General features: G+C 38.0%; 1 protein-coding gene and 1 pseudogene across 1 annotated transcript; one reads left to right on the top strand and one right to left on the bottom strand.

Annotated features, from left to right (window-relative positions):
- Positions 1-27,779, bottom strand: part of LOC117299878 — a 31,923-nt pseudogene that overhangs the window by 2,680 nt on the left and 1,464 nt on the right.
- Positions 3,381-5,259, top strand: LOC117299881. Its single transcript, XM_033783466.1, has 2 exons — positions 3,381-4,085; positions 5,015-5,259. The coding sequence occupies exons 1-2, from the start codon at positions 3,642-3,644 to the stop codon at positions 5,210-5,212; spliced, it is 642 nt and encodes a 213-aa protein (XP_033639357.1). The 5' UTR covers positions 3,381-3,641; the 3' UTR covers positions 5,213-5,259.

Raw genomic sequence — 27,779 nt, 5'->3', positions numbered from 1 at the left:
CAGTGAAAACTAGCATTCACTTGAATTGTAGCACATCAATACTAAATAGTTGTTAGTGACCAACCAATCACAGACTGGTTAGTTAAAATCTTATAAACCATGGTTCCTATAATAAGTATATTAGTGGCTTCTTATATAGCGCTCACATCCGTGACGCTCTGGAAGGGCTCAAGGTACTTCAACATTCAGTATTTTCCTGCAAGGTATGTGGGACTACATTTGAATTATGAGACCTACTCCTTTTTACATAGCACCATGTAATGGTTTACAAGTTGCTTAATGGTGCCAATCAAACCAGGAACACTAGGGCAAACTCCTCTGTTCTATAATTGCACATTCTAGAAGCTACAAACATACCCTTCACTCCCTTAAGTCTTTTTCAGATTCAAATATTTTAGTAAGAAATACTTCTCAAAAACTACTTTACTTCAGAGGGAGTCTTTGTTCACAATGTTTTATACTATCAACAGCTCCCCATTGCTCGTTACCAAGTAAGTTTTTATGCTAATATATATTTTAGTAAATACCAAACATGTCTTTTAAACAAAATTAAAAACAAGGTATTGCTAAATGAGTCAACTAGACAGCTTGGATTTTCATTGAGGTTACAATAAAACCCAAGGATCTGTTTTTATACTCACAGGAAGATGTTCTCAAATTGCATGTGTCCATTTTCAACAAGCCAGCCACCATAGCGAAATGCTGCTGCATAAGCAAAGAAGATGACACACTGAGACGCACCGTAAGCAACTCCAGATAGATGAGCATCCCTCAAACTCGTCCTAATCAATCATCAAACGGTACAAGAATTCAAGTATTTGGGGTTGAACAAAGAAAAACTTTCTAGAGCGGGATTGAATCAACAACCTCCGGAATGATGTGCCGTCGCTCTAAATTATGGAACTGTTTTCATTTAATGACTTATAATGAACCTCTCTCTATGCAAACTAACTTTCAATCTTCAAAGAAACATGATACTTGACCCTTTGAAAAATGGATGACATATGACTGAGAAAACAGCGGCTGGGACCTACATGATGGTATGATCTTATCAGGCTATTTAATAACAATTTGGCTGATTATTCTGAGGGACAAACAAATCAGAAATCAGACTTATATAGGAAGAATATCATGCGTGTATATGACTTGTATACTAATTTTGGTTTTAGCCAAACACCAATGTGTGTAAGCGCTGTATACTACATACTTTATGACTTGTATACTCATTTTGGTTTTAGCCATACACCAATGTGTGTAAGCGCTGAATACTACATACTTTCCCGAGCATATTACTTGGGTGGGATTTGAACCAACGACTTTGAAACTGTTAACTTTTCAAATATGTCAAACACAGCTTAATCCTTCTTAATACATTTGTTTATTTTATTAAATTTCTAAATACAAAATAACTAAAGTGAAATATTTACTTGTGAGGTTTGGCGAGAAACTCTGTATGTTGCTCATTGAATTTTGGCTCCAGTGTCAAACTAGCCACAGTCCGAATATTCTCAATGGTTTCAGTGACGATCTGTTTAAAAGAGATGACATAATAATTGGTTACAGCCAGGATTCAATCTCATTATGAGGTCTAGACCACACAAGTCAAATCATTGACAATAAAGCTCGCTTCAGACTCCCTGCAATGCGATACAAGTTTTTACATCACAGGGCTGTTTCGCAGCAAATGTTTCCCAGCAAATGAGCACATTTCAACTCATCCGAATTTGTGACATCAAAATTGTCATCGCATCTACAGGAAGTACGAACCAGGCTTAAAGCAACAACGTTTTTTTCAAATCAACAATCTATTCCAAAAAAGATATTTGAGATTCTCCACCTCCATAGATTTATGCAAAACTTTAACCCTACATAGGGGATTAAAAGAAACGCAGACTAATGAAAGAATAAAATATATTGGCAAGCAGTTTGGGTACTTTGCTGGAAAACCATTTAACGCTATAATTGGCAGCAGCCAGAAAGCACTCCAAGCGATAATTGCTTTCATAAAAAGAGTCAATGGTTCTTCAAACAAACAAATAAACGAATAATAATGATAATTTATATAGCATCCATCCATGGATAATGCTCCGCAGCTCCTGGGTGCCTAACAATTTATAAAAAAACTTTTGATATTTCCCAACAAATTGTGTCCTACCTTTCCAATGCTTTCCTGACTAGATTTCTGAGATTTGACGTTGCCTTGTTGGAACTTAAGTTGGAGTAGACTAGCAGAGGCAATGAATGGAAGAAAAGTTAAGACGAGTAATGTCAACTGCCAACCAAAGATAAACGCAATGATGATAGCAACACCGATGTTGAAGAATCCTTGAGATATAAACCCAAATCGATCACCAGTCACCTATCAAGATAAGATGAGCAAAGGGAAGGATAAATGATAGCTCAGTGTTTCATTTCTTTCAATCTTCTTCCTGAACTAGGGTTCAATAGGGGACTCGTGGAGGTGCATAAGGAGGCACACAATTTTTCCATTTGCCATTTTCTTAAAAACCAAAAATCTATGCCTTTTTTTTCTTCTTTGTAATTTACTATTTTTTTACAAGAAAGTCTGACGCTAGTATCAAAACAAATACATTCTCTGTGTGCCAAAGGAAAAATAGTATAAAAAACATTGCAATTATCACATTCAGTTTCCCTCACCCCCTGAATCTGTGAAGCTTCTGTCGAGAGCCTAGTTGTTAGAATTCCGCTGCTGTTTTTGTGATCATCGAAGAAAGCAACATCCTAGAAATACAAGGAACGAGACTGGGATATTACTTTACTGACACAGGAAGAGCATGTTTAAAACGATTGGGTCCTTTTTGTAAGACACAAAACACCATGTCCACAGATTTACATCAAGTTGACACAGTTTAAAGATAACGATGGTAAAAAGCTTCTCTTAAAATACTACTTGCTGAGGTACTGTACATAACACTCTTCAGCCGTCTCTTCAAGATGATCAGATTTGCTGCGTCGCTGAGCGCTTTACATCACTGTTTATCAATATCAACACCTTCATGAATGGTTTTAGTCATGTTCCTGTGCAAAGTTGTGTATCTTAATTCTTGTGGTCAAGGATGCATTTTTAGTAAAGGGTTCCAGTCAACAATAATGCAGACAATTTAGTCTGAGAATGTTTTATTCTTTTTCAAAATGCTGAATCATTTCCATTGTAAATAATTTCCTTTAAGCACTCTTAGCATAGAATTTACCATACGGTTTGAGTCATTAAAAAAACACTTGATGTATACTTGAATTATTGAAGGTTGGTTTCCCCAGACTAAGCTTATTTAAATGACAAAGGACCTTTGTGGTTATGGTTCGTATCTGTTTGTGCAGTCACACATACGCCTACAGATCTCCAGTAAGCATACAGTCACACGCAAATTCTTTATTTCATTGAAAACAGGAATGAACATTTTAACAATAAACAGTGCATGACATGACATCACTATTACTCTGCACATTTTTAACACTGAGTGTCACTATTTCCTTCTGGTCACATGTTGTAAATGAGAATTTCCCAACAGTTCAGACATTGTTTACCATATCTACTGAGCAATCCATTTCTAGTCTAACATTGTTCGACTGAGAGTTGTGAATTAAAGTCTCCTGCTTGAAATCTCTGACAAGCTACAACGATGCTGAGTTGGTATCTACCAGTTTTCATTCTCTTATTGACGCTACCAAACGAGGTTTCATCATTGCAGTGCTGCCCAACATGCTCCGCACAGTCAATCAGTCCTCTAAATACCAACCAATTACAGCAAATAGAGAACCAACGAGATATCATTAAAGCCATGGAAGGAAATCCACAGTTGGTGTATGACAGAGTTCATCAGATCCCAATAGTTCAGCTCACTCGCAACCAAGAAAATCAAATCATTCGTAACTTCCCATGGATATTTAATTTGGGACTCCCACAAGGTGAGCGAAACATTTCTGGACGAAGCGAAGACGGACCCGCACGAAGGAATGTAGCAGGACAGTGCGAGTTATTGGAAAGAGTTTGTCAGCCAAACCCAATCTATGAGCCGCTTGTTCTTGCACTACAAGAAGATGGGGATGTAGTTCAAATAGTACAGGTAAAATCACATTCTTCATTTTATTCAAACAAAATTCCAATTGTTTCCATAAAAACAATTTTTGAGTTGTTTTCAATCACAGGGCTCAGATTTGGGGAAAAAATCCACAACACTCCAGGGTTAGGGTTAGGGTTAGGGTTAGGGTTACATGGGCGCAATCACCATCACAGCATTGTTAGTTAAATTGTGACAAGGGGGAATAGTCTGCACAACTTGTTCACTTGGTATAGGATTCTACATATATCTAAGATTGTCCCCCCTTCCAAAAATTGCACAATTTGACGACAATTCCATACAGGTACATATATCGATGAAGTTCATGATACACGTTTTTTGCGATCCCCTTGCTTTACCAATGGCCTTGAAAGAGCCCGTAAACAACTCGTTTTTGAATCGCCGTTTGTGACCAAATGATTGCTTGTTTGGAACTTGTTCACTTTGTTTATAAATATTAAGGCATTACTAACTCTAGTTCCTTGATCAGTTTCAATAATTATTAAAATTTTGTGCAGGTACACCCTACCTCTGAAGTTTGTCATCAGATCACACACTGCCCTCTGTTGCCCAGTCACGTTAAGGAATGAGACAATAAACTCAATATGGTAGCTCAAAACTTTTACAGGACCACAAAATTTCTGGAACAATCACTAAAAGAAACTTTATCTCATTTTTTCTATGGGTACATTGTAAAACTTCAATACTCAACAAAAGTAAAAAATTTAAAAATGCAGTGAACTGTCAATATTGAAAACACAAGACGGCCGAACTTGTATAGTCGTAAGTTTACTGGCCCGACACTCAAATCACTGACCTCAGGCCTGGGCCGGGGTCCAGTGTCAACTTCGAGCCCGGAGTAAAAAAGATCTCTATACTGACCTCAGATTTATTGTCTTTTCTTTGTTTGTTCATTTCTCGTTTTTAAAATGTAGATTTCCAACCAGAATCAATACCAGTGGGTACTTGATGAGGAATGCCTGACCAATCAAACACCTCCAAGCGATCAAGTCTGCTGTATTGCTCAACGATTGGTCAAAGCAATGTTCATCAACCTTAGTCAAGCTTCAGCTCCATTTGACTTCGCTCTCCTCATTGTACATAGTTGTGTCTCTTATTATTTCTACATGTAGGTCAAAATTCTAGGTGCCTAGTTAAACTGGGTTTAACTGGAACTAGTTGAAACCAGTTGATAAACTAGTTAAACACAGTTAAAACCAGTTGGTTTAATATGGAAAATGGACAGAGACCAACTGGTTTATAATTTCAACCTAGTTGAACAAAGTTAAACCTAGTCCAAACCAGTTGGTTAATATGGAAAATGGACGAGGTTGATCACTATCCAGTTGAACCAGTTGACCCCAGTTAACTAAGTTCAACTGGAATTTTGACCTGGGTTTACCAATGATTTAACTCTCAAGAGTCATTGTACATAGTTGTGTCTCTTATTACCTATGATTTAACTCTCAAGAGTCATTGTACATAGTTGCGTCTCTTATTACCAATGATTTAACTCTCAAGAGTCATTTTGTCCATGGTGCTCAAGAACAACTTTTCTTAAAGAAATTAAAGGCAAAGTAAACCTCTGTTTTCGGAACTGTTTTGATTGTTTTTATCCTATAGAAATGTAGATGTACACAATAACGCACATGTGAACATTTTATTTCAAAAGATGGTTGCGTTTTTAAGATATCGTTGAATATGTCCGCGTGCGGGAAGACTAATCCCCAATAGGAATACACAGTGGTTAGGTTCACTTTTATTAATCCTGGCCATCTTAGAATGGGCTTGTCCTGTCTGTTTTTATAATTGTCTTGCTTGATTGCCAGTGCTCTGTCTCATTCAATCATTGGTTTACAATTGTTCTAGGTGTCTTAAGTTTACATTCGTTGTTTCTTATACTGTTATATTTCTTTAGTACAGTAATATTGTATCTTGTACTGTTTGTTGAAATCTTGGCCGAATAAATAATAATAATAATAATAATGCTACACAATCTGAATCTGAGATTCAAAATTTGGGGAATAAAATTGATATCTTTCTACATAACCACACTACTTTGAAGTAAAATATTTCTAAAAATGCTTTATTGAAAGCTGTTGTAGTCTGCTATTGCCAAAAGTTGTCCTTGCCATTCATTTTAAGAGTGATTACCAAACAGATAGATAGGTTGCAATATGACGTAAATCGGCCATCTTTACAGGCAATTTAGAACACACAATCATGCATTACTCGTGAGAACAGCAACACGCAAACATTTCATAAAACTCAATGCATGATTGGTTAGTGAATGATGTGACTGCATTAGTAATTTGAGCGCTTGACGCACCTGCAAGCCAAAATGCAATTTGCTTTAAATGGCGTCTTTCGGGAACTAAACTGCGCCAATAAGGTTTTGTTGCACACTAATTCAGGTTCCGATAAATCTGACCATTTGTAAGTGTTTAGATACTTTATTGGCGCAGTTTATCTATAGAGGAGACCTGTTACAGAATAATGATTTATTTGACTTACCTGTCTTAACATAGCCTTGAATGCTAATCTTCTTAGCCGCATTGTAAGCTCCCCACCTGACTTGCCTAGCATCATACCCTACAGGTAACAACAATTTGCAAATATTAATGACATATTAAAACTTGTTTTGCTTCACTTACATTGTTTTAAGACAGTGGACACTATTGGTAATTGTCAAAGACCAGTCTTCTCACTTGGTGTATCTCAACATATGCATAAAATAACAAACCTGTGAAAATTTGAGCTCAATTGGTCGTCGAAGTTGCGAGATATGAATGAAATATAAGACACCCTAGTCACACAAAGTTGTGTGCTTTCAGATGCTTGATTTCGAGACCTCAAATTCTAAACTTGAGGTCTCGAAATCAAATTCGTGGAAAATTACTTCTATCTCGAAAACTAAGTCACTTCTGAGGGAGCCGTTTCTCACAATGTTTTATACTATCAACCTCTCCCTATTACTCGTTACCAAGTGAGGTTTTATGCCGATAACTATTTTGAGTATTTACCAATAGTGTCCACTGCCTTTAAAACATTCTTAACTCTAACCCCACTCCCACTTCTCTGAAAGTTTTTTCTAAAGGCAATCATTCATACAGAGATGGAGGGAGGAACTTCAGTAAGATTTCAAACTTTGCCCGGTGGGATATACAAACAGGTGAGGTTTTGCGTTAGCACCATTTGGAAATCTCTGTTGAGAACTGACAGAACTGTTCTCGGAACCATCCCAACTCAAAAGCGATTTAAACATGGTGCTACAGCAAACCTCACCTGAAGGTTATAATCTGCTTACCGCAGTCAAACATCTATACACTTACAGAAGCATGACAATCTGCACTTAATGTAAGAATATTTTTCACAGCTTAGCAAATATTTTTTTGCTTGAGCAAATGCATCACAAACAATTTATTTTCTTTGTTAAGACAGCATATTTAGAAATTCAGCGCTTACTGTAAGCGGAGAATGAGGAACGTAAGCATTGAATTCTGCAGTAAGCAGAGCCATGAAATTAGGTCCAAGAGACAAGACACTTAGCAGTAGTTTGAACTTAATGAATACAGGATATTGCTGAAATATAAGTGCTTTCAATTGTTTTGTTACCAAAGTACGGGGCAATTTCAAATAAATGTTTGGAAATACTGATTGCCTCTTATCAACAGTTCTGGACAAGAAATAAAAGCTAGGCCAATAAGTTGATGTACTTACCCCTAAACCATTGGTAATGAATGCAATAACACCAAGTGCAAAGAGAAGTAAGCAGTATATGACAACCTGAGAACGTATTGTGTCATCATCCAAAGAAAAGACCTAAGTAAATCAAGAAAATAATAATAATATAAAAACAATAATAATAACAACAATAACTCATTTTTGTTTAGCACTTTATTAATTATCACAGTGCTTAGCATTAGTTTGAGGTTTTTGAATAGCGAGACCCATTTATGTAACACTTTGTGTTTACAAGGTCATGGTGCATTCAGCAGCCACTGCCAGGAACACTGGAGCAAACCCCTTTACTTATAGCGATAAGTGTATTTTTACGTGCATTACACAACACATAGGACCTATAGCTTCATGTCCCATCCAAAGGTACACAACACATAGGACCTATGGCTTCATGTCCCATTTTAAGGTACACAACACATAGGACCTATGGCTTCATGTCCCATCCAAAGGTACACAACACATAGGACCTATGGCTTCATGTCCCATCCAAAGGTACACAACACATAGGACCTATGGCTTCATATCCCATTTAAAGGTACACAACACATAGGACCTATGGCTTCATGTCCCATCCAAAGGTACACAACACATAGGACCTATGGCTTCATGTCCCATCCAAAGGTACACAACACATAGGACCTATGGCTTCATGTCCCATTTAAAGGTACACAACACATAGGACCTATGGCTTCATGTCCCATCCAAAGGTACACAACACATAGGACCTATGGCTTCATGTCCCATCCAAAGGTACACAACACATAGGACCTATGGCTTCATGTCCCATCCAAAGGTACACAACACATAGGACCTATGGCTTCATGTCCCATTTAAAGGTACACAACACATAGGACCTATGGCTTCATGTCCCATCCAAAGGTACACAACACATCCCAGGTCAAAATTCCAGTTGTACCTAGTTAACTGGGGTCAACTGGTTCAACTGGATAGTGATCAACCTCGTCCATTAGCCATATTAACCAACTGGTTTGGACTAGGTTTAACTGTGTTCAACTAGGTTGAAATTATAAACCAGTTGGTCTCTGTCCATTTTCCATATTAAAGCAACTGGTTTTAACTGTGTTTAACTAGTTTATCAACTGGTTTCAACTAGTTCCAGTTAAACCCAGTTTAACTAGGTTCAACTGGAATTTCGACCTGGGATAGGACCTATGGCTTCATGTCCCATCCAAAGGTACACAACACATAGGACCTATGGCTTCATGTCCCATCCAAAGGTACACAACACATAGGACCTATGGCTTCATGTCCCATCCAAAGGTACACAACACATAGGACCTATGGCTTCATGTCCCATCCAAGGTACACAACACATAGGACCTATGGCTTCATGTCCCATCCAAAGGTACACAACACATAGGACCTATGGCTTCATGTCCCATCCAAAGGTACACCACATAGGACCTATGGCTTCATGTCCCATCCAAAGATACACAACACATAGCACCTATGGCTTCATGTCCCATCCACAGGTACACAACACATAGGACCTATGGCTTCATGTCCCATCCAAAGGATGCAGCAATAATGATCAAGTGTCATGCTTTTAAGGACACAAGTGTCAAGACCGGTACTCAAACCAACACTCTGCTGACCAAAGTCCAAGTTAACCTGCCTGCTTGACCACTCAGTCACAACATGCCACAGATTAAAAAAATCATAATAAGAACCAATATTATTGAATATTAAAGGCAGTGGACACTATTGGTAACCACTCAAAATAATTAGTAGCATAAAACCTTACTTGGTTAAGAATAAAGGGGAGCTGTTAAAAGTGTAAAACATTGTGAGAAATGGCTCTCTCTGAAGTAATGCAGTTTACGAGAAGGAAGTAATTTTCCACGAATTTGATTTCGAGACCTCAGATTTAGAATTTGAGGTCTCGAAATCAAGCATCTGAAAGCACACAACTTCATGTGACAAGGGTGTTTTTTCTTTCATTATTATCTCGCAAATTCGATGACCGATTGAGCTCAAATTTTCACAGGTTTGTTATTTTATGCATCTGTTGAGATACAGCAAGTGAGAAGACTGGTCTTTGACAATTAACAAATGTGTTCACTGCCTTTAAAGCATCGGGACACTCTGCTCGGGTTGAAACGTCAGGCCATTAACTTTTGTTTTGCATTAATACCCTTGGTCCTGTTAGTTGGCAAGTTGTTTGCAACATCTTTCTCATGAATAATACAGACTCGTGAGGTGTTTAAAAGTCTGAAGGTCGAGTTAATTGATTGAAAAGTCCGCTTACTCCAAGAATTCGACTGAAAATAACTGCAAAAGCCGGTTGCACTCCTCCATTGAAAGCTGAGCAGATAACACCAATGATCATGTAGAGGAGCTCAGGAGAATTCATCTTCATCACTCGAGTAAAACTAAAATTCTTCAAGACATCTTCCTCATCCTCCTTCAAAAATAAAATTTAATAATAATAAATCTCAGTAAGAATCATGCAAGATTGCTAAGGGATAACAGATAGGACTTCGCTTTACATAATTATATCCTTTTTTTTTTAAAATGATACCTGTAAATTGCGGATACCAACAATTCGATATCAAATAAATAAATACATGTATAATAAAAAAATGATTGTTGCTTCATTATTATTGATGACAAGCTGTACCTTTGTCACTGGTACATCTGAGGCCGCTGATATTGCAGACTGCACACGATTCAGTTCTGGTGTGTGTTTGTCACTTGAGCCAGAAATATTCCGATGACGAGATGATGACAACGGTTCCTTCTCTGCATTCTGAGCTTCAGCTGATCCTAAGAACAACAAAAGATTACAATAACACAATGGCACCCTAATCCCTGATGCAAATTTCCATCTATTAAAATGTTGCAATACCAACTGCTAAAACAAAGGATTCGAACTGCCTCTAGCTACCGGCCTCTCGGTGGTCTAGTTGGTAAGACACTGCTCTAGAATTGCAAGGGTCGTGGGTTCGAATCCAACCCGAATAATATGCCCATGATTTTATTTTCACAGAACTCACAGGAAAGTACTGAGCATACAGTTCTAATACACAACAGTGTAAAAAAAAATGGGTCAAACCAAATGAATATAACACAACAATAGAATTGACAACACCATCAACGATTTGAACAACAACACAACAAAATCAGAACAACATTAATAATCTAAACATAAATATTGCTTTATACAATCTAAAGAAGCAACTGAAATCTAACTTTACTTTTAGTGACAACTACAGAAGACAATGAGAGCTTTTAGAACACTATAGTTGGCAGCAAACATGGCAAAGTACATTTCCATCAATCTGGGAATTGAGCCTGGGCGACTAGTGCGCAACTTCGACACTAGTCGCGACTAATTTGGAATTCCCAAGAGTGTGGCATATTATTTGCCAAAGGCCCATATAGTAAAATTCATGCAGAAAAAAATGAAGAATTGTGTCACTAATATCTGATTGTTTTTCATAAGTAGGGCTTACATTATTTTGTGGTGAGCGACACAATTGGCACTTAGGACTATACTTAGATGAACTATGGTCAGCAAAAGTTCTTGCGCAAAATTGCCTATGTTTTACTTTATAAATCTGCTGCCACCTTGCTAACCCATGAAATATGCTTGACATAAGCACAGAATTCCCTGCTTCAGTAATTGCGCAGATTATTTGCTTACGGTAATCAGAGCCATTAAATTGGGCCCTGCTCCGATCTGAATCTGTATAAATATTCTCAAGGCTCTTATTAGAGCAAAATGAGACGAGTGGATGAACTGAGGACAGACTGATGAAGTGCTTCCTCTAATGGTTTGTTTGGATTTTCTTTAAGACACCACGTACCTGGTAAATATACATCCTCCTCCTCACTATCAAAGTCTTAGTATCAGGTAAGAAAATAATAAGAAACTAAGATGGGTTAGTCAATGGGTTAGTATCGGGGTCAATTTCATAAAACCTGTAAGCACAGGAACTTTCTAAGCACCAAAAAGTATCACTTAACAGAAACAGGCTCCCGCAAAAAGTATATTAAGTTTTCATTGTTGTGACTTATATAAGAGTTTGCGGTAACACCATGTAATGATCTCTAAATGAGTTGAGGTGGTTCTGAAAAGAACCGTTGGTTTAACTCGACGTTTCGATCAGTATGCTCTGATCGTCTTCTGGAGAAGACATGGTGTTACCGTAAACTCTTCTATATCTTATCTCCACCATGCAAAGTTTCAAATCCTACTTATTGTTGTGACTGGTGCCCCACTCAATGTTTGCTAAGCAAAGAAATTGGCAAAGCAGTAATTTCTGCTTAACAGCTTTATGAAATTGGCCCCAGATCCAAATGTTCCATATAAATCACACAGGAAATTCACTACACACGTGATATCTATATAGAAAACATCAGCATCTAGCAACAATCTCATCAGTTTGAAAAAAGTTATTTCTGGGTTCACGCTGTGAACAAAATGTGTTGTTATTTAAAGGACGGTAGCCTCATTTAAAGTCATTTAAAATTTACCCAGTCAATGATTTGTCATTAATCGCTAATTGTGATGTCACTTATAAATTCCTCTTTTTCAAAGCGCGAAAATGGCTATTTATGTACCAATAATTTTTCACAAATAGTTTGGGAAGTGGTATTATTTTCCATGACTTAGAAGTAAAGGCCACACAGTTAGATTGTGTTTGTGCACACTTTACCAGTGGATGTAGCATCAGCAACTTGACAGATAGAAGGTAACTTTCCTGGGGCATTCACTAATTAATGATTTGATTTGTAAAAAAGAACGGAAATCAGTCAACCATTTGAATTAAAAAAGAAAATACAAATGAAGCATTGAACTAAATAAACTACTTTTAAAAAACTCTGCTAGTAATTGTTTCATTTCATAACCTTTGACAAACAAAAATGTTTGGGGGAAAAAGTACCCCAAAAAGGCATTTTAAACAATTTCTATCTCACCTTTTACTTCAATTTCTTCTTCATCCTCATCTTCATATTCCTCTTCCTTCACCTCTGCCTCCTCTTTAGTCTTCTCTTCCTTACGACTCTGGAGTTGGACTAAACCAGAGTACAAACCATTCTTATCTTGCATCAAGACTTCATGAGAACCTTTCTCAAAGATGTTGCCGTCTTTAAAGCTACATATGACGTCTGCATTTTGAATTGTTGAGAGACGGTGGGCGATGACGATAGTGGTACGGCCAGCCTGGACCTGGGGAAGATTGAGTGTGTAGATGCTAAAATAAAGTCCTGCAGGCAACTCAACTAAATGTCACAACTTGAATGACCGTTGATGTTGTGAGGATTAATACCAGACTTTTTAATTGAGTAAAGTTCTTGTAGAAAATCTTAGAAGATTAACTTGATGTAGACGATCAGAGCACGATGATCAAAACGTTGAGTCGTTAACCACTGGTTCTTTTCAGAACCAACATTACTAAAATAAAGTCCTGCAGGCAGCTGAACAATGGCACAATATGAAGGACCTTTAACATTTTCAAGGTTAATACAAGAGTTTTAAATAGAGTACAACTCTTGTAGGAAGCCTTAGCAGATTAAATTGATGTAGATGATCAGAGCATACTGATTGAAATGTGGAGTCATTAGCCATCGCTTATTTTCAGAACCAACACTACTCAAAAGAGATTTACACCTAAAAATAATAAATCTTATAAAGCGCTGGTATCTGGAAAAAATTATTCACTCCGCTAATATATGACCAAGGGAAAAATTAATGGTAGGCTTGATTAAAGAGGTAAGTTTTGAGATTGGATTTGAATGAAAAAATGTCAGGTTTTGATCTAAAGGTGAGAGGCAAGCCATTCCACAGGTGGGGGGCTGCAACCGAGAAACTTGTATCCCAATAAGACTTCATACACATGGTGTTACCATTAACCTCTCTTAGCTTTAAATCATAACAAACTTACAGCATATATAGTACCCATATCTATATCTAGCCATATCCATATCTAGCCATATCTATATCTAGCCATATCCATATCTAGCCATATCTATATCTAGCCATATCTATATCTAGCCTTATCCATATCTAGCCATATAATAATAATAATAATAATAATAAGACTTGTAATGCGCACATATCCACCCTGCTGGGTGTTCAAGGCGCAGTAAAACCAAAACAAAAACAAAAACAAAACACAAAGAAAAACAGACACAACAAAATTAGTCATTGAAAACCTGTGACATAAGATAAGTTTTGAGAAGAGACTTGAATTTTGCGGTACAAACACAAGATCGAAGATTAAGTGGTAGAGAGTTCCAGATGCGTGGCGCGGCTGAAGAAAAAGACCTGTCACCCCATAAGTGTCGAGACTTGGGTTCAATGAGGAGAAGCATGGAACTTGATCGAAGATTCCTTGATGGAGTGTAAACTTGAAGCAGTTCAGAAATATAGTGGGGAGCCTTGCCATTTAGAGCTTTGTGGACAATGAGCATCAGCTTGAAGATGATTCGTTGAGAGATAGGGAGCCAGTGTAGTTGTTTCAGAATGGGGGTGATAGAACAGGATTTTCTAGACAGTGTCACAATGCGGGCAGCAGTATTTTGGAGCCGTTGAAGTCGGGAAATCTGATTGTTAGGTAGACTGTATAGAAGAGCATTGCCGTTGTCAAGACGAGAAGTAACAAATGCGTGAATGACCTTTTCAGTGGCACTTTTATCCAAGTACTTGCGAATCTTACCTATATTCCTGATGTGATATGATGATAAACGAACAATATTGTTGATGTGTGGCTGAAGTGTCATCGATGAATCAAAAATAACCCCCAAGTTCCGAGCTTTTAGCGAGGGAGCTATCCGAGCATCACCGATGGAGATGTATGGCACTGAAACCTTAGTTAACTGTTGACGTGACCCAAATAAAAGGAACTCTGTCTTATCATCATTTAACTTCAGGAAGTTTTGTTGTGTCCAACGTCGAATCTCTTGGATGCATTTCTCAAGTCTTGCAATAGATGCATTTGCGTTTTCTTGAGAAGATTTAAACGTGATGTATAGCTGAGTGTCGTCTGCGTACACATGGTAATTCAGATTAAATTTGAGGATGATGTCACGAATCGGTAAAGTGTACAGCGTAAACCACTGCGGGCCGAGTACCGACCCCTGTGGCACAGAGTAGTTCAAAACAACAGGGTCGGATATCGCAGTGCTAATACATACATGCTGAGTTCTATTGTGGAGATACGATTTGCACCATGCTAGGGCTGTGTCCTCTATGCCAAGGTGATTCTGGAGCCGAGAGAGAAGGATGTTATGATCAACAGTGTCAAAAGCAGCACTCAGGTCTAGCAGGACTAGTGCTGTAAGGTTACCATTGTCCATAGAAGAGAGAATATCGTTGCTCACACGGACTAGTGCAGCCTCTGTCCCATGGAAAGGCTTGTATGCTGACTGGAACACGTCGGACAGGTTGAAAGTATGAATGTGATCAGAAATACGTGATGACACTACTCGTTCGATGACTTTTCCAAGATATTTTAAGTTTGCAACCGGTCTGTAGTTTTTAAATATCTCCTTGTCCAGGTTTGGTTTCTTGATGAGCGGCCTGATGTAGGAAACTTTGAGGCTATCGGGGAAACAACCGGAACTGAGAGATTCGTTTACAAGCTTAGTGATGTAGGGTACAAATATATCAATGTTTTGCTTTATCATGGATGTTGATACTGGATCCAGCTCACAGGATTTTGAAGGAGATTTCATAATAACCCTTTGAATCTCAGCAACAGTGGCAGGCTCAAACACAGATAGTCTACACTCTGGTTGAAGATGTGGCAATGTCTGCGGCACGTTGTAAGGGACTGATGAAAATGATGAGCGGATGTCTGAAATCTTGGTGACAAAGAATTTCTGGAACTCGTTTGCTAAGTCCTGGTTATTGTAGGTGGATGGAAGGACAGGGGTTTTGGGTTTGAGCAACAACTTACCAATTATCTTGAAGAGCTTCTTTTGATCTCCTGAGGATTCTTGTACTTGAGATGAATAATGGATGATCTTTGCCTGGTTGATCAAATTCCTAACTACTTTACATTGGTTGCGATATTCTTGTCGTTGTGTTGCCAATTTGCCATTTTTCCGCCACTTCCGCTCCAGTTGACGACAGATCTTTCTCGCTGTACGAATATCATCATTGAACCAGGAGACTTCAGTTCGGACCTTGACTGATCTCGTTTTCCAAGGTGCGTATTTATCCAAGATGTCACTGACTGTACTCTCATATTGGCTGACATAGGAATCCAAGCAGTCATATCTATATCTAGCCATATCCATATCTAGCCATATCTATATCTAGCCATATCCATATCTAGCCATATCTATATCTAGCCATATCTATATCTAGCCATATCCATATCTAGCCATATCTATATCTAGCCATATCTATATCTAGCCATATCCATATCTAGCCATATCTATATCTAGCCATATCCATATCTAGCCATATCTATATCTAGCCATATCTATATCTAGCCATATCCACATCTAGCCATATCTATATCTAGCCATATCCATATATAGCCATATCCATATCTAGCCATATCCATATATAGCCATATCCATATCTAGCCATATCCATATCTAGCCATATCCATATCTAGCCATATCTATATATCTAGCCATATCCATATCTAGCCATATCCATATATAGCCATATCCATATCTAGCCATATCCATATTTAGCCATATCCATATCTAGCCATATCCATATATAGCCGTAGCAGAGCCTACCTTATCAAGGGCTGCTTGGACAGTAGCCTCACTCTCCGTATCAAGGGCTGATGTAGCTTCATCCAACAAGAGGATCTTTGGATTACGAACTAGCGCCCTCGCGATGGCAACACGTTGCTTCTGACCACCAGACAGCTGAGCCCCTCGGTCACCAACAAGCGTCTCATATCCCTGAGAAAAAATAATGAGATTTTTATTTTCAAAAAGATTGTTTTAATAATCTTTATTGAGAAGTAAAATAGTGGCGAGAAAGTGTAGATGAAAAAACTTACGTCTGGTAAGGCAGATATGAAGTCATGAGCATTAGCCTCCTTTGCAGCTGCTTTTATCTCTTCATCTGTTGCATCCACACGACCGTAGCGGATATTCTCAGCAATGGTGGTAGCGAATAGGACAGGTTCTTGGCTGACCACTCCAATGTTCTCTCTCAGCCACCTGACATTGATGTCGCGCAAAGTCATTCCCATCTAGTTTGACCTGATGAAGATATGTTTATATTATAATCAAACAATTAACACATAGGTGTAACAATTATCAATTTGTACTTTTTTTGTTTTGTCTTTGGACAAATTTCCAGCATAAAAGTCTTATGAAAGAAAGACAAAGACTCACCGATCCAGACAATGGATCATAGAAGCGCTGGACGAGTTGTACTGTGGTACTCTTACCACATCCGCTACTACCAACCAATGCAACTGTCTGACCTTGTTTGACCTCTAAGGTCAAACCATTCAACACCTTTAAAAATAAAGCAAAAGAGTTGATGGAGATAAATGTACAAAAATAGGTAATAAGTGCCATTGTAGAAATGTATTTTTGTAAAAGACTATTATTTCAATGACTTCAAGGGCTTGGGACGTTCCTTAAACCTTAGTTTATTTTCATAACTATTAGTTTCATTTGTAAATTTCATTGAAGAAACCTTTAACAAACTGACAAAGCCAAATAAAATTAGAGGTTTATAAAAATAAATAGAATGTCCAAAATATGTTAGGTTTTTTTTCTTCAAGAAGACCGACTATCAGCTCTATAGTCTCTACGAAAAGTTTGGGCGAGAGTGAATTCTGCTTTACCAACCAGGCTCCTACCAGGCTTCTATCATTCTTACAGACTGTGAAGGGGGTAACCCCGTTTCAGCCCCAGGAGTAGTGGCTCCTAGTGGATGTTACCCATGCCTACATCCTTTAGGGACTGTGAATGGGTTAACCCTGTGTCAGCCCCAGGAGTAGGTGGCTCCTAGTGGATGATACCCATGCCTACATCCTTTAGGGACTGTGAAGGGGTTAACCCTGTGTCAGCCCCAGGAGTAGGTGGCTCCTAGTGGATGATACCCATGCCTACATCCTTTAGGGACTATGAAGGGGTTAACCCTGTGTCAGCCCCAGGAGTAGGTGGCTCCTAGTGGATGATACCCATGCCTACATCCTTTAGGGACTATGAAGGGGTTAACCCTGTGTCAGCCCCAGGAGTAGGTGGCTCCTAGTGGACGATACCCATGCCTACATCCTTTAGGGACTATGAAGGTGTTAACCCTGTTCCAGCCCTAGGAGTAGGTGGCTCCTAGTGGATGATACCCATGCCTACATCCTTACAGACTGTGAAGGGGGTAACCCTGTTTCAGCCCCAGGAGTAGGTGGCTCCTAGTGGACGATACCCATGCCTACATCCTTTAGGGACTATGAAGGGGTTAACCCTGTGTCAGCCCCAGGAGTAGGTGGCTCCTAGTGGACGATACCCATGCCTACATCCTTTAGGGACTATGAAGGTGTTAACCCTGTGTCAGCCCCAGGAGTAGGTGGCTCCTAGTGGATGATACCCATGCCTACATCCTTATGGACTGTGAAGGGGTAACCCTGTTTCAGCCCCAGGAGTAGGTGGCTCCTAGTGGATGATACCCATGCCTACATCCTTTAGGGACTATGAAGGGGTTAACCCTGTGTCAGCCCCAGGAGTAGGTGGCTCCTAGTGGATGATACCCATGCCTACATCCTTTAGGGACTGTGAAGGGGGTAACCGTGTGTCAGCCCCTCCCTGGAGTAGGTGGCTCCTAGTGGATGATACCCATGCCTACATCCTTTAGGGACTGTGAAGGGGGTAACCGTGTGTCAGCCCCAGGAGTAGGTGGCAACGTGCCCCTGGTGACAGTTGATTTGGATTGACAGCCCCAAATCAGTTAAGTGTAACCCTCACAACAAATTGGCCGTTTGGCCTTGTGAGTTGGGTGATACCTCACAAAAAATAAAATAAAATACCAAATTCTAGGTTGTACTCTCACCTGAGTGTCTGGTCTGGATGGATAGCAGAAATGGACATTCTTAAAAGTGATGTCACCGGTCAATGACTGTGGCTTCAGGCCAAGGTCAGATGAATTATCAATATCTGGAATCTATGGTATGGCAACAAGAAAATTCAAACATTATTTGCAAAATAAACTACAAATTAAACAAGCGGTACTGACCAAATCAACATGCCTTAAAAGAGGTGATCTGGAAATGGGTTCGAGGGGAGTGGAACCTACCTGGTCAATAATCTCCCAGATGGTACTAGCTGCTCCTCTAGCTGTGATGAAATCAGTGATGAAAGGAGTGCCTTGACCCAATGAGAACGCTCCAATTAGGATGGACAGAAAAGCCTGTTGAGTACAAAGTTTAGTAAGATATAGGATTTGAGGCATTGTATGTTGAGGTATCAATATATTTGGTGTGCGGTAACACCATGTTCTTTTGAGAACTTGTCTTGCTATATATTATACTACCAAGGAGTAGACTTTGGAATTCGGGTGACTTCTCAGTTCTGAAAAGTTTGGTGAGTAATTAAACATCTTGCTTCGGGATTCCTCTTTTTAAATGTTTTTTGTTAAGTCAGTGATAAGAAAAAAGAACATACCACAATGATGTCTCCAGGGGTGATTTCATTACTTAAATACAGCGTTGACCCATACCTGAAAGACACAAATAATTGATCCATTGATTAAAAATAAAGACCAAAACAGTCTTGTTATTGATATTTTACACACAGTATAGGCCTACAAACAATTTTGTCTGAATCATTTAAATTTTTTTTTGTGTATTAAAAACAAAAATTTAAACACCCACTGGCACAGTTACCGCAAAAAACCCCAGGATGAATTGGAAACGATTAAAAATGCTCAGTTCCTCATGTGGGTGGAAAACCCAATTGGGGAGGTACCCACGCAATCAGGTAGGGATTGAAAACCCAATGGGGGAGGTACCCACGCAATCAGGTAGAGATTGAAAACCCAATGGGGGAGGTACCCACGCAATCAGGTAGGGATTGAAAACCCAATGGGGGAGGTACCCACGCAATCAGGTAGGGATTGAAAACCCAATGGGGGAGGTACCCACGCAATCAGGTAGGGATTGAAAACCCAATGGGGGAGGTACCCACGCAATCAGGTAGGGATTGAAAACCCAATAGGGGAGGTACCCACGCAATCAGGTAGGGATTGAAAACCCAATGGGGAGGTACCCACGCAATCAGGTAGGGATTGAAAACCCAATGGGGGAGGTACCCACGCAATCAGGTAGGGATTGAAAACCCAATGAGGGAGGTACCCACGCAATCAGGTAGAGATTGAAAACCCAATGGGGGAGGTACCCAGGCAATCAGGTAGGGATTGAAAACCCAATCTGAGCGCAAGGGATTCGAACCGGGGTGCACATAGGTAAAAGGCCGAGATAGAAACCACTGAGCCAACCTGATCCCCATTTAACCATCTTAAAGCAAGACACTGAGTTGACTTACCAGAAAGCCAACGCATACGTTGCATAGAAGTTGAAGTAGAAGGTTCCAACCAAGAACGACTGCACTGTATCTTTCTTAATGGATTGCTTCTTGGCACTGTATAAACTTTTGGTATACCTATCAAAAAGAATTAAAAAATCAAAATTTTATCCGATAAATTTGAAATAGTCCTTGCTGTTACAAACCTCCCTGTGTCCGATTGCAAACCTCTAAGTTTTCTAAATTGTGGTAGTCAAATATTTGAAAGCAGAAGAGTTAAATGTTTACCTTTCGACTTCTTTCTGTTCTCCTCCAAAAGCTGCCACAGTCCTGATGGAAGAGAGAACCTCTTCAGCAATAGCCCCAGCCGAGGCATAAGCATCTAAGGCAGTTTTAGCCATCTTACGAATCATCTGTTTTCAAAGAAGGTTAAGATGATTTAATCAATGTAGATGCTTCAAAGTTGACACATGGGCCTATTTTCATGGCTCTGCTCACAAATGAAAACAGCGCTTTAAAGTCACCATTCTCCGCTTACTGTGCAAGCACTGAATTTCTGCGCTAGCTGTGTAAGCAAAGTATGACTAGTAACCTAGGCCCAATTTCATAAAACCTGTAAGCACAAAAACTTGGTAAGCACAGATTAGTTCTGCTTAGCAGAAATAGGTTACCAGTGAGCCCAAATTACATAAAATTGGCATTGTTGTGGCTGGTGCCTGACTCAATTTTTGCAGTATTTTCTGCTTTACAGTTTTAATTTGGCCCTAGAGTTTGCACATGAGCGCAGAATTCCCTGCTTACATAAGCACTGCTTATTTGCTTACGACAGTAGAGCCATTAAATTGGGCCCAAATCATTGGATAGTCAACTTACCCCAATTCCAATGGATACAGACGGTACCATAATGACAACAGCTACAGATAAAATAACTAGAGTAAGTTTCCAAGACTTGATAAATCCAAGAGCGATACCTCCAACTGCAGTCCCAGTGTACTGCAGGAGAAGACCAAGCTTGTCACCAAATCCACTACGGATTTTATCAATATCCCTTTGCAAAAGAATGGAAATAATAAAAAAATAATTAAAAAGGTTTTTCTGAAAAAGTTGGCAAGTGAATCCATCATAGATTTTGTCAATGTCCTTTTGGAAAAGAATGGAATAAAAATCAAAATGACAAATGTTTTGATAATAAGACGGTTTTGTTTAACAATTTTTAAGTTTGTCTCTCCATGGAAACAAGAGGAAGTTTCTCTGTGGAAGCAAAAGGAAAACATAGTTACAAAAATCCTAACTGGTGATTTTTTTGTGGATTAGTAAAATAAATACAGAAGCCAAACAATTCTTGGTATATACCAATCTCAACTGACCAGAGAGTTGTTGTTCTTCAAATTGTCAAAAGAAAACAAACATTCTATGTTCTTGGACAAGTTACAAATCAAGTCATTAAATATCCAAGAATAATTTTTAAGTGAACATACTTTTCAATGACCATAACTTTGATTTCCTCTTTGAAATCTAAGAGAGTAAGTACAATAAAGTTACCTTTTCTTAAAAAAGAGAAAAGTGTAATAAAAGCTATAATATTTGTTGTTGTTGATATTTTGGATAATTGTAAGAGAAGACAACCATTCTACATACTCTGATACCCTTGATGTTAGTTCTCCAGCTTTATGAGTGTCGAACCAAGCTGTTTCCTGCCGAAGTATTGCTTGATAGAATCTTAGTCGGATCTTATAAATCTGTCTCTCAGCCGCTGTATTCCATAACATGTTTTGTAAGTATCCTACAAGCATTATGATGACGCCCAGGATAGCATAGTAGTAGGAGAACTCAGTAACTATGGCAATAGGATTCGATACCGGTCTGTTGTAAAGAAGAAACACAAAATGTTTTAATAGATGGAAATTTGCATCGGGATAAAGAATAATAATTTTTTGTTTTACCCATTTACATCGCTCTAGAATTGCAAAGATCGTGGGTTCAATTCCCATCCTAGTAATATGCCTGTGATTTTTTTACCAGAGCTCTGGAAAGTACTGATTAGACAGTGCTAAACACATCACCAAAAATGTATTAACAAAATGATGAATAAGATGAAAAGTTGATCATTATTGTCAGATTTGTTTCAATAGTAAAATATGAAAACCACAAGTCCTTATTCCTTTCATTCTTCATAATTTTGATAAAAAAGAAAAATCTCAACATTATGTTTTGTAGATTAGTTGACTTCACTGGGGTTTTTTTTAAGGTAGGTTCATCATTTAAGGTTTTTTTCAACATAATGCTGACCTATAGGCAATATTATCAAGACAGACACAATAAAATTCACCTGTTAAAGTTTAATTGGATACAGTGTCTACTAAATACAGTAAAAACAGCAAAATGTAAATAACTTTGTGTAAAAACAGCAAAATGTAAAGACTTACGGTGGAGTAGCCATTGTAACCATGGTATCCGTTACGTTACGCTCTGATGTCATCTCAGTAATTACCGAGTTACGACCGAAATCAATGAAAGCATCCGTCACTCCTCCGAAGAAAAACAGAACCATTGGGAGTGCAGCTCCTTGAGCCACCGCTAGTATCATAGCTAAGATTATAATCAAGATCTCAAGAGGACCAGCAAACCGAAACTGTGTGCAGACAACAAAAAATGAACATTTGATTGCTTCAGCAATGGCTATGCCGGAGTATCATAGCAAGAGCCTTAGCTGACAATCTTTTATTCAGACTTGTTCAAAGATTTATTTAAACAAAGACAGAAATTATGACTGTTTCTTATGAAAAAAACACTTGACACATTGTATTGTTCCCCTGAAGGGTCAGGTTGTGATACCAATGAACTCAAAGCAGCAGCACTGGAAAGACGGGCTGTGATGGGGGAAGTACCAGTGATTCAAGTGGGGGGGGGGGGCAATTTGAGGAGGAGACCATGTGAGACTCCTACACAGTAGCAGAATAAAAAGTATGCAGAAAGATATGACAGATTTATGAAAATCCATTCATTAGTCTTTATAAATGACAGATTTATGAAAATCCATTCATTAGTCTTTGTTTGAATGATTTTTAAAACAAATTTAAATTCATCACAAGGAAGAGCAATGGCAGGTAGAACTTACAAGTTGAAGAGTGCTAACATTTCTAGTTTTGACTTCCACCTTCTCAACCTCTGTCTCAGTCTTAGTTCCTTCCTTTAAGGCCAGTTTTGTGTCTTCAACAATTGCAGTTTTGTTTTCTAAGTTGTCATTGTCAGCTGGTTCAGACACTTTCATTTCTGGAAAGAAAGGGGAAAAAAAGAAGACGGTATGAGACTCTACCTTTAGTTCAATATTCTCCTCTCAGTCTATGATCTTGTGTCTTGTTTTTTTTATCAATATTTTTGAGGTGTATACATAATTAACCTCTGTCATTTCTCAGTTTATCTCCCAAATGTAATTAATAAAGTTTGCATTTGTCTTTTCCAGTGTGTATTTTTGTATGTTTTTGTTTCAGATTTTCTAAGATTTAACAGTGTAATTCTCAATATTGTAAATGTCACGTAAATTGGCCGTTGGTTGCAATGTGATTTTAGCAATTAACCAACTAATAATTCAAATAATAATTGAGAGAATAGCAAATGGTCATTTTAAACTGAAAGGGGCATTGGTATAAAAGTCTTACCTGGATTCTTATTATTTTGGGTGATATCAGAGTATATTACATCGTGACTTTCAGCGACTCCTGGAAGTTCTCTTGGAAGAGCTCCTTCTGAGGTTGGGTTGCCCTCCTCAAAAGTCATTATGTCATCTATTACAATCTCATCTGGAATTATTGATCAAAGACATAAAACCTTAAAGGTAACGTTTGTTCAGTTTACATTTTTAAGTTAGATTCTATTCGTAATTAATCTGTTTTCTCAGTGCAATTTTACATTTTTAAGTTAGATTCTATTCGTAATTAATCTGTTTTCTCAGTGCAATTTTACATTTTTAAGTTAGATTCTATTCGTAATTAATCTGTTTTCTCAGTGCAATTTTTGGGAGAAGATTTAATCCCTTTGTAGACCCTTGAAGCAAACGAAATCTTCATTATTGTAATATCCACGAAATCTTCATTATTGTAATATCCACGAAATCTTCATTATTGTAATATCCACGAAATCTTCATTATTGTAATATCCACCACCATACAGAGTCAAATCACTCAATATTCATCAGATATAACATGTACGATCTAAGCTTGACGACAGTGTTGTAGCCAAGGTGGGCAGTGCCAGGGTCATCACTCTCAGCAAATACACTTGAATGAGAGGGCTGAGTGAGATTTGCACAGACTTCCCCGAGAATTCAAACAACAGCATTGATGGCCCCATATGTAATCAATTATTTTGGTGGACTAAATTGGATTTAGAGCCCAACGCTAAAATTGGTCTAGCTACAACACTGATGCTTGACATTTAAGTATTGCATCAGGGTTAAATATTAATTTCGTCTTGTGTGACGATCAGCATGGAATGAAACAAGACATGGATAGAGCTGAATGTACAGTGCTTTTTTATCACACAGGTTAAGGGAAAGTAAAACTCCAATGAGTTGCATGCTGTTAATTAAACCAGTAAATTTGACCAGTAGACTATTGCTTAGAAACCACTGATAAAGAAAAGGGACATTTTTTATCTTACAAGACATAATTGACCATTTTTGCCGGGGACAACATTGGTCCCACCTATATTACTTTGAGACACACTTAAACAGGTCCCAACGAACGAGACTGGCCAGTCTATAGCAGACTTTCAGAATAGTCAACGTTTAAAATAAAATTATTGTGGGTGGGTGGGTCAAAAGAAATAACTTTAAATTGAAATTAGGTTCTTATAAATATTTTTAAATGCTCAATATTATATTAACAAACGAAAAGAAAGTAGACAAAATAACCAAAAACCATTGAAAACAACTTTTTATTTGCTTAAATATCAGGCTCATTTGAGGCATTACTTTGTTCTCTAGTGTCTGGATTATATTATGAAGCCATCCAATATTTGATATGGCCCATCAGTTTATTGTTATCATACAGGCCAACCTCATAGGGGTGTGTGCGTGTTTGTTAATTATAGCAATTTCAACTCATACTGCAGCATGTTGACTTTTAGTTTATTAGTAACTATTTTGTGCAAACTTAATATATCCTTCCCTGCTTTACCAATGGAGGAAGTACAAAGCAGTACAAAACAGGAAACATTTTTGTTTTATGTTTGGAGCTCAACTCAAGTATAAAATTATTGTAAATGTGTAGACCATTAAAGCAATTGAAATGTTTGCATTGTAAGGAGATCATTGAAGAAGAAGAGACATAGAGTATGATTTTTATCTATAGATGTTTTGATACTTTTAGATGTTTTTTAGTAAAACAATACTGCATTAGCATAACGGGCCTGCATTAGCCAAACTTGTGAAGATTGTCCAATCATTCAACTTTTGATTTCAAAACTTCAGTTGTTGTTTTTACAAATTTTGTTTTTATGTGACTTTGTAAATACAAGATATAAAATTTCTCAAACGGATGACAGTGTGCATTGTCAGTGTATTGTAACTGCAGGTAACATGCCCATTGACTGTGACTGTAGGTAACATGATGGTCTATTTATGCCATTTGACTGTGACTGGGATGGTTCAATACTAGACACAATGATCCCTATAGATTACATAACAACAGCACAGTTTCCTGTCAACATAACAATGACATACAACACACCACTGGAAACACACTGTACAGTAGGCCTATAGTCTTCCCTAAACAGACAAACCATCAATCAGAAAATCATCTCAACCTGTTAGATAATAACTTCTAAGTTAGAAGTTAATTGTTATCTAACAATATTGGAGATGCTTTGCTGTTCGATGGATGACTATAGAAATTGGTCGATTGCTATGCTGGTATTTTTTCAGTTTGAACAATGTCATTATTTTTTAGACGCCCAACCCCCCAAAATGACCAGCAAAAAACACACAACCATTAAATGTTACAATAAAGTTTAATAATTGTATCAATAAAACCTAATAACAATTTCCCCCTGCCAAACTGGTACAGCCTATGTAAGGCGTCTTGGGTAGTTAAGAAAACTTTTTAAATAATTTTCCTTCAATATTTAAAACTTCAAAATCTTAACATTATTCCAGAAGAAAAATATCCCATACATTATCACAAAGTTGTTTTTTGTTCAGTTTGGTTTAAAACCCTTCACAAAATTACTGCATTATATAATTCTGTTTTGTACAATATTGTATGTCCAGACGCCCTGTACATTCCTCATTGATAAACAATGTACTTTCATAGTGTTTACTTTCACCTAAATTCTGTTACATTAAACTTTCACCTACATTTTGTTACTTTAAACTTTCACCTACATTCTGTTACCTTACACTTTCACCTACATTCTGTTACCTTAAACTTTCATCTACATTGTTACCTTAAACTTTCACCTACATTCTGTTACCTTAAACCATGCTTAAACTTTCACCTACATTCTGTTACCTTAAACTTTCACCTACATTCTGTTACCTGAAACTTTCACCTACATTCTGTTACCTTAAACTTTCACCTACATTCTGTTACCTTAAACCATGCTTACACTTTTACCTACATTCTGTTACCTTAAACGCTCACCTAAATTCTGTTACCTTAAACCATGCCTAAACTTTCACCTGCATTCAGTTACCTTAAACTTTCACTACATACACAAATCAATTGAGTTTCCTTTCCATAATTATAGCATCAATTGAGTTTCCTTTCCGTTGTGCCATGCCTCCACTGCTGCAGGGTGATAAGACATATTCTTACAATAGGTTCCTCCTTCCTCCATGGGTGAATCATGGAGGTAGGGGTGAATTAACAATGAATTCAACCCAGGATGATCAGGGGATCAGTGAGCTTTGTGTAGCTCCATACCCAGGTAAAAATTCCAGTTGAACCTAGTTAACTGGGGTCAACTGGTTAAACTGGATAGTGATCAAACTCGTCCATTTTCCATATTAACCAACTGGTTTGGACTAGGTTTAACTGTGTTCAACTAGGTTGACATTATAAACCAGTTGGTCTCTGTCCATTTTCCATATTAAACCAACTGGTTTTAACTGTATTTAACTAGTTTATCAACTGGTTTCAACTAGTTCCAGTTAAACCCAGTTTAACTAGGTTCAACTGGAATTTTGACCTGGGTAGATGGATGAATTCAAGTCATAGAAGGGGAGCCAGTCTACAAGTTGTTTTCAAATAAAATGTAAAAGCAATGGCCTATTGAAAGTTATTGTTGCATCAGCCACCCTTTTATATGTTGATCGTTTTGAAGAAAAAAACACCTAAATTATTCCCCAAAACACAGACAATATTGAGGCATGGTTGGACATTGTTTCAGAATAAACATCTGAATTAGACTGACCACTAGTCACGCTTGGGTGTTACACAACAACACAATGTCACCAGATTGTGAGATGTCTAATGTCTATATACTAAT

The sequence above is a fragment of the Asterias rubens genome, chromosome 15 (assembly GCF_902459465.1).
Source record: "Asterias rubens chromosome 15, eAstRub1.3, whole genome shotgun sequence".
In the NCBI taxonomy this organism is placed as follows: domain Eukaryota; kingdom Metazoa; phylum Echinodermata; class Asteroidea; order Forcipulatida; family Asteriidae; genus Asterias; species Asterias rubens.
This window is presented reverse-complemented; position numbering and strand designations above follow the sequence as displayed.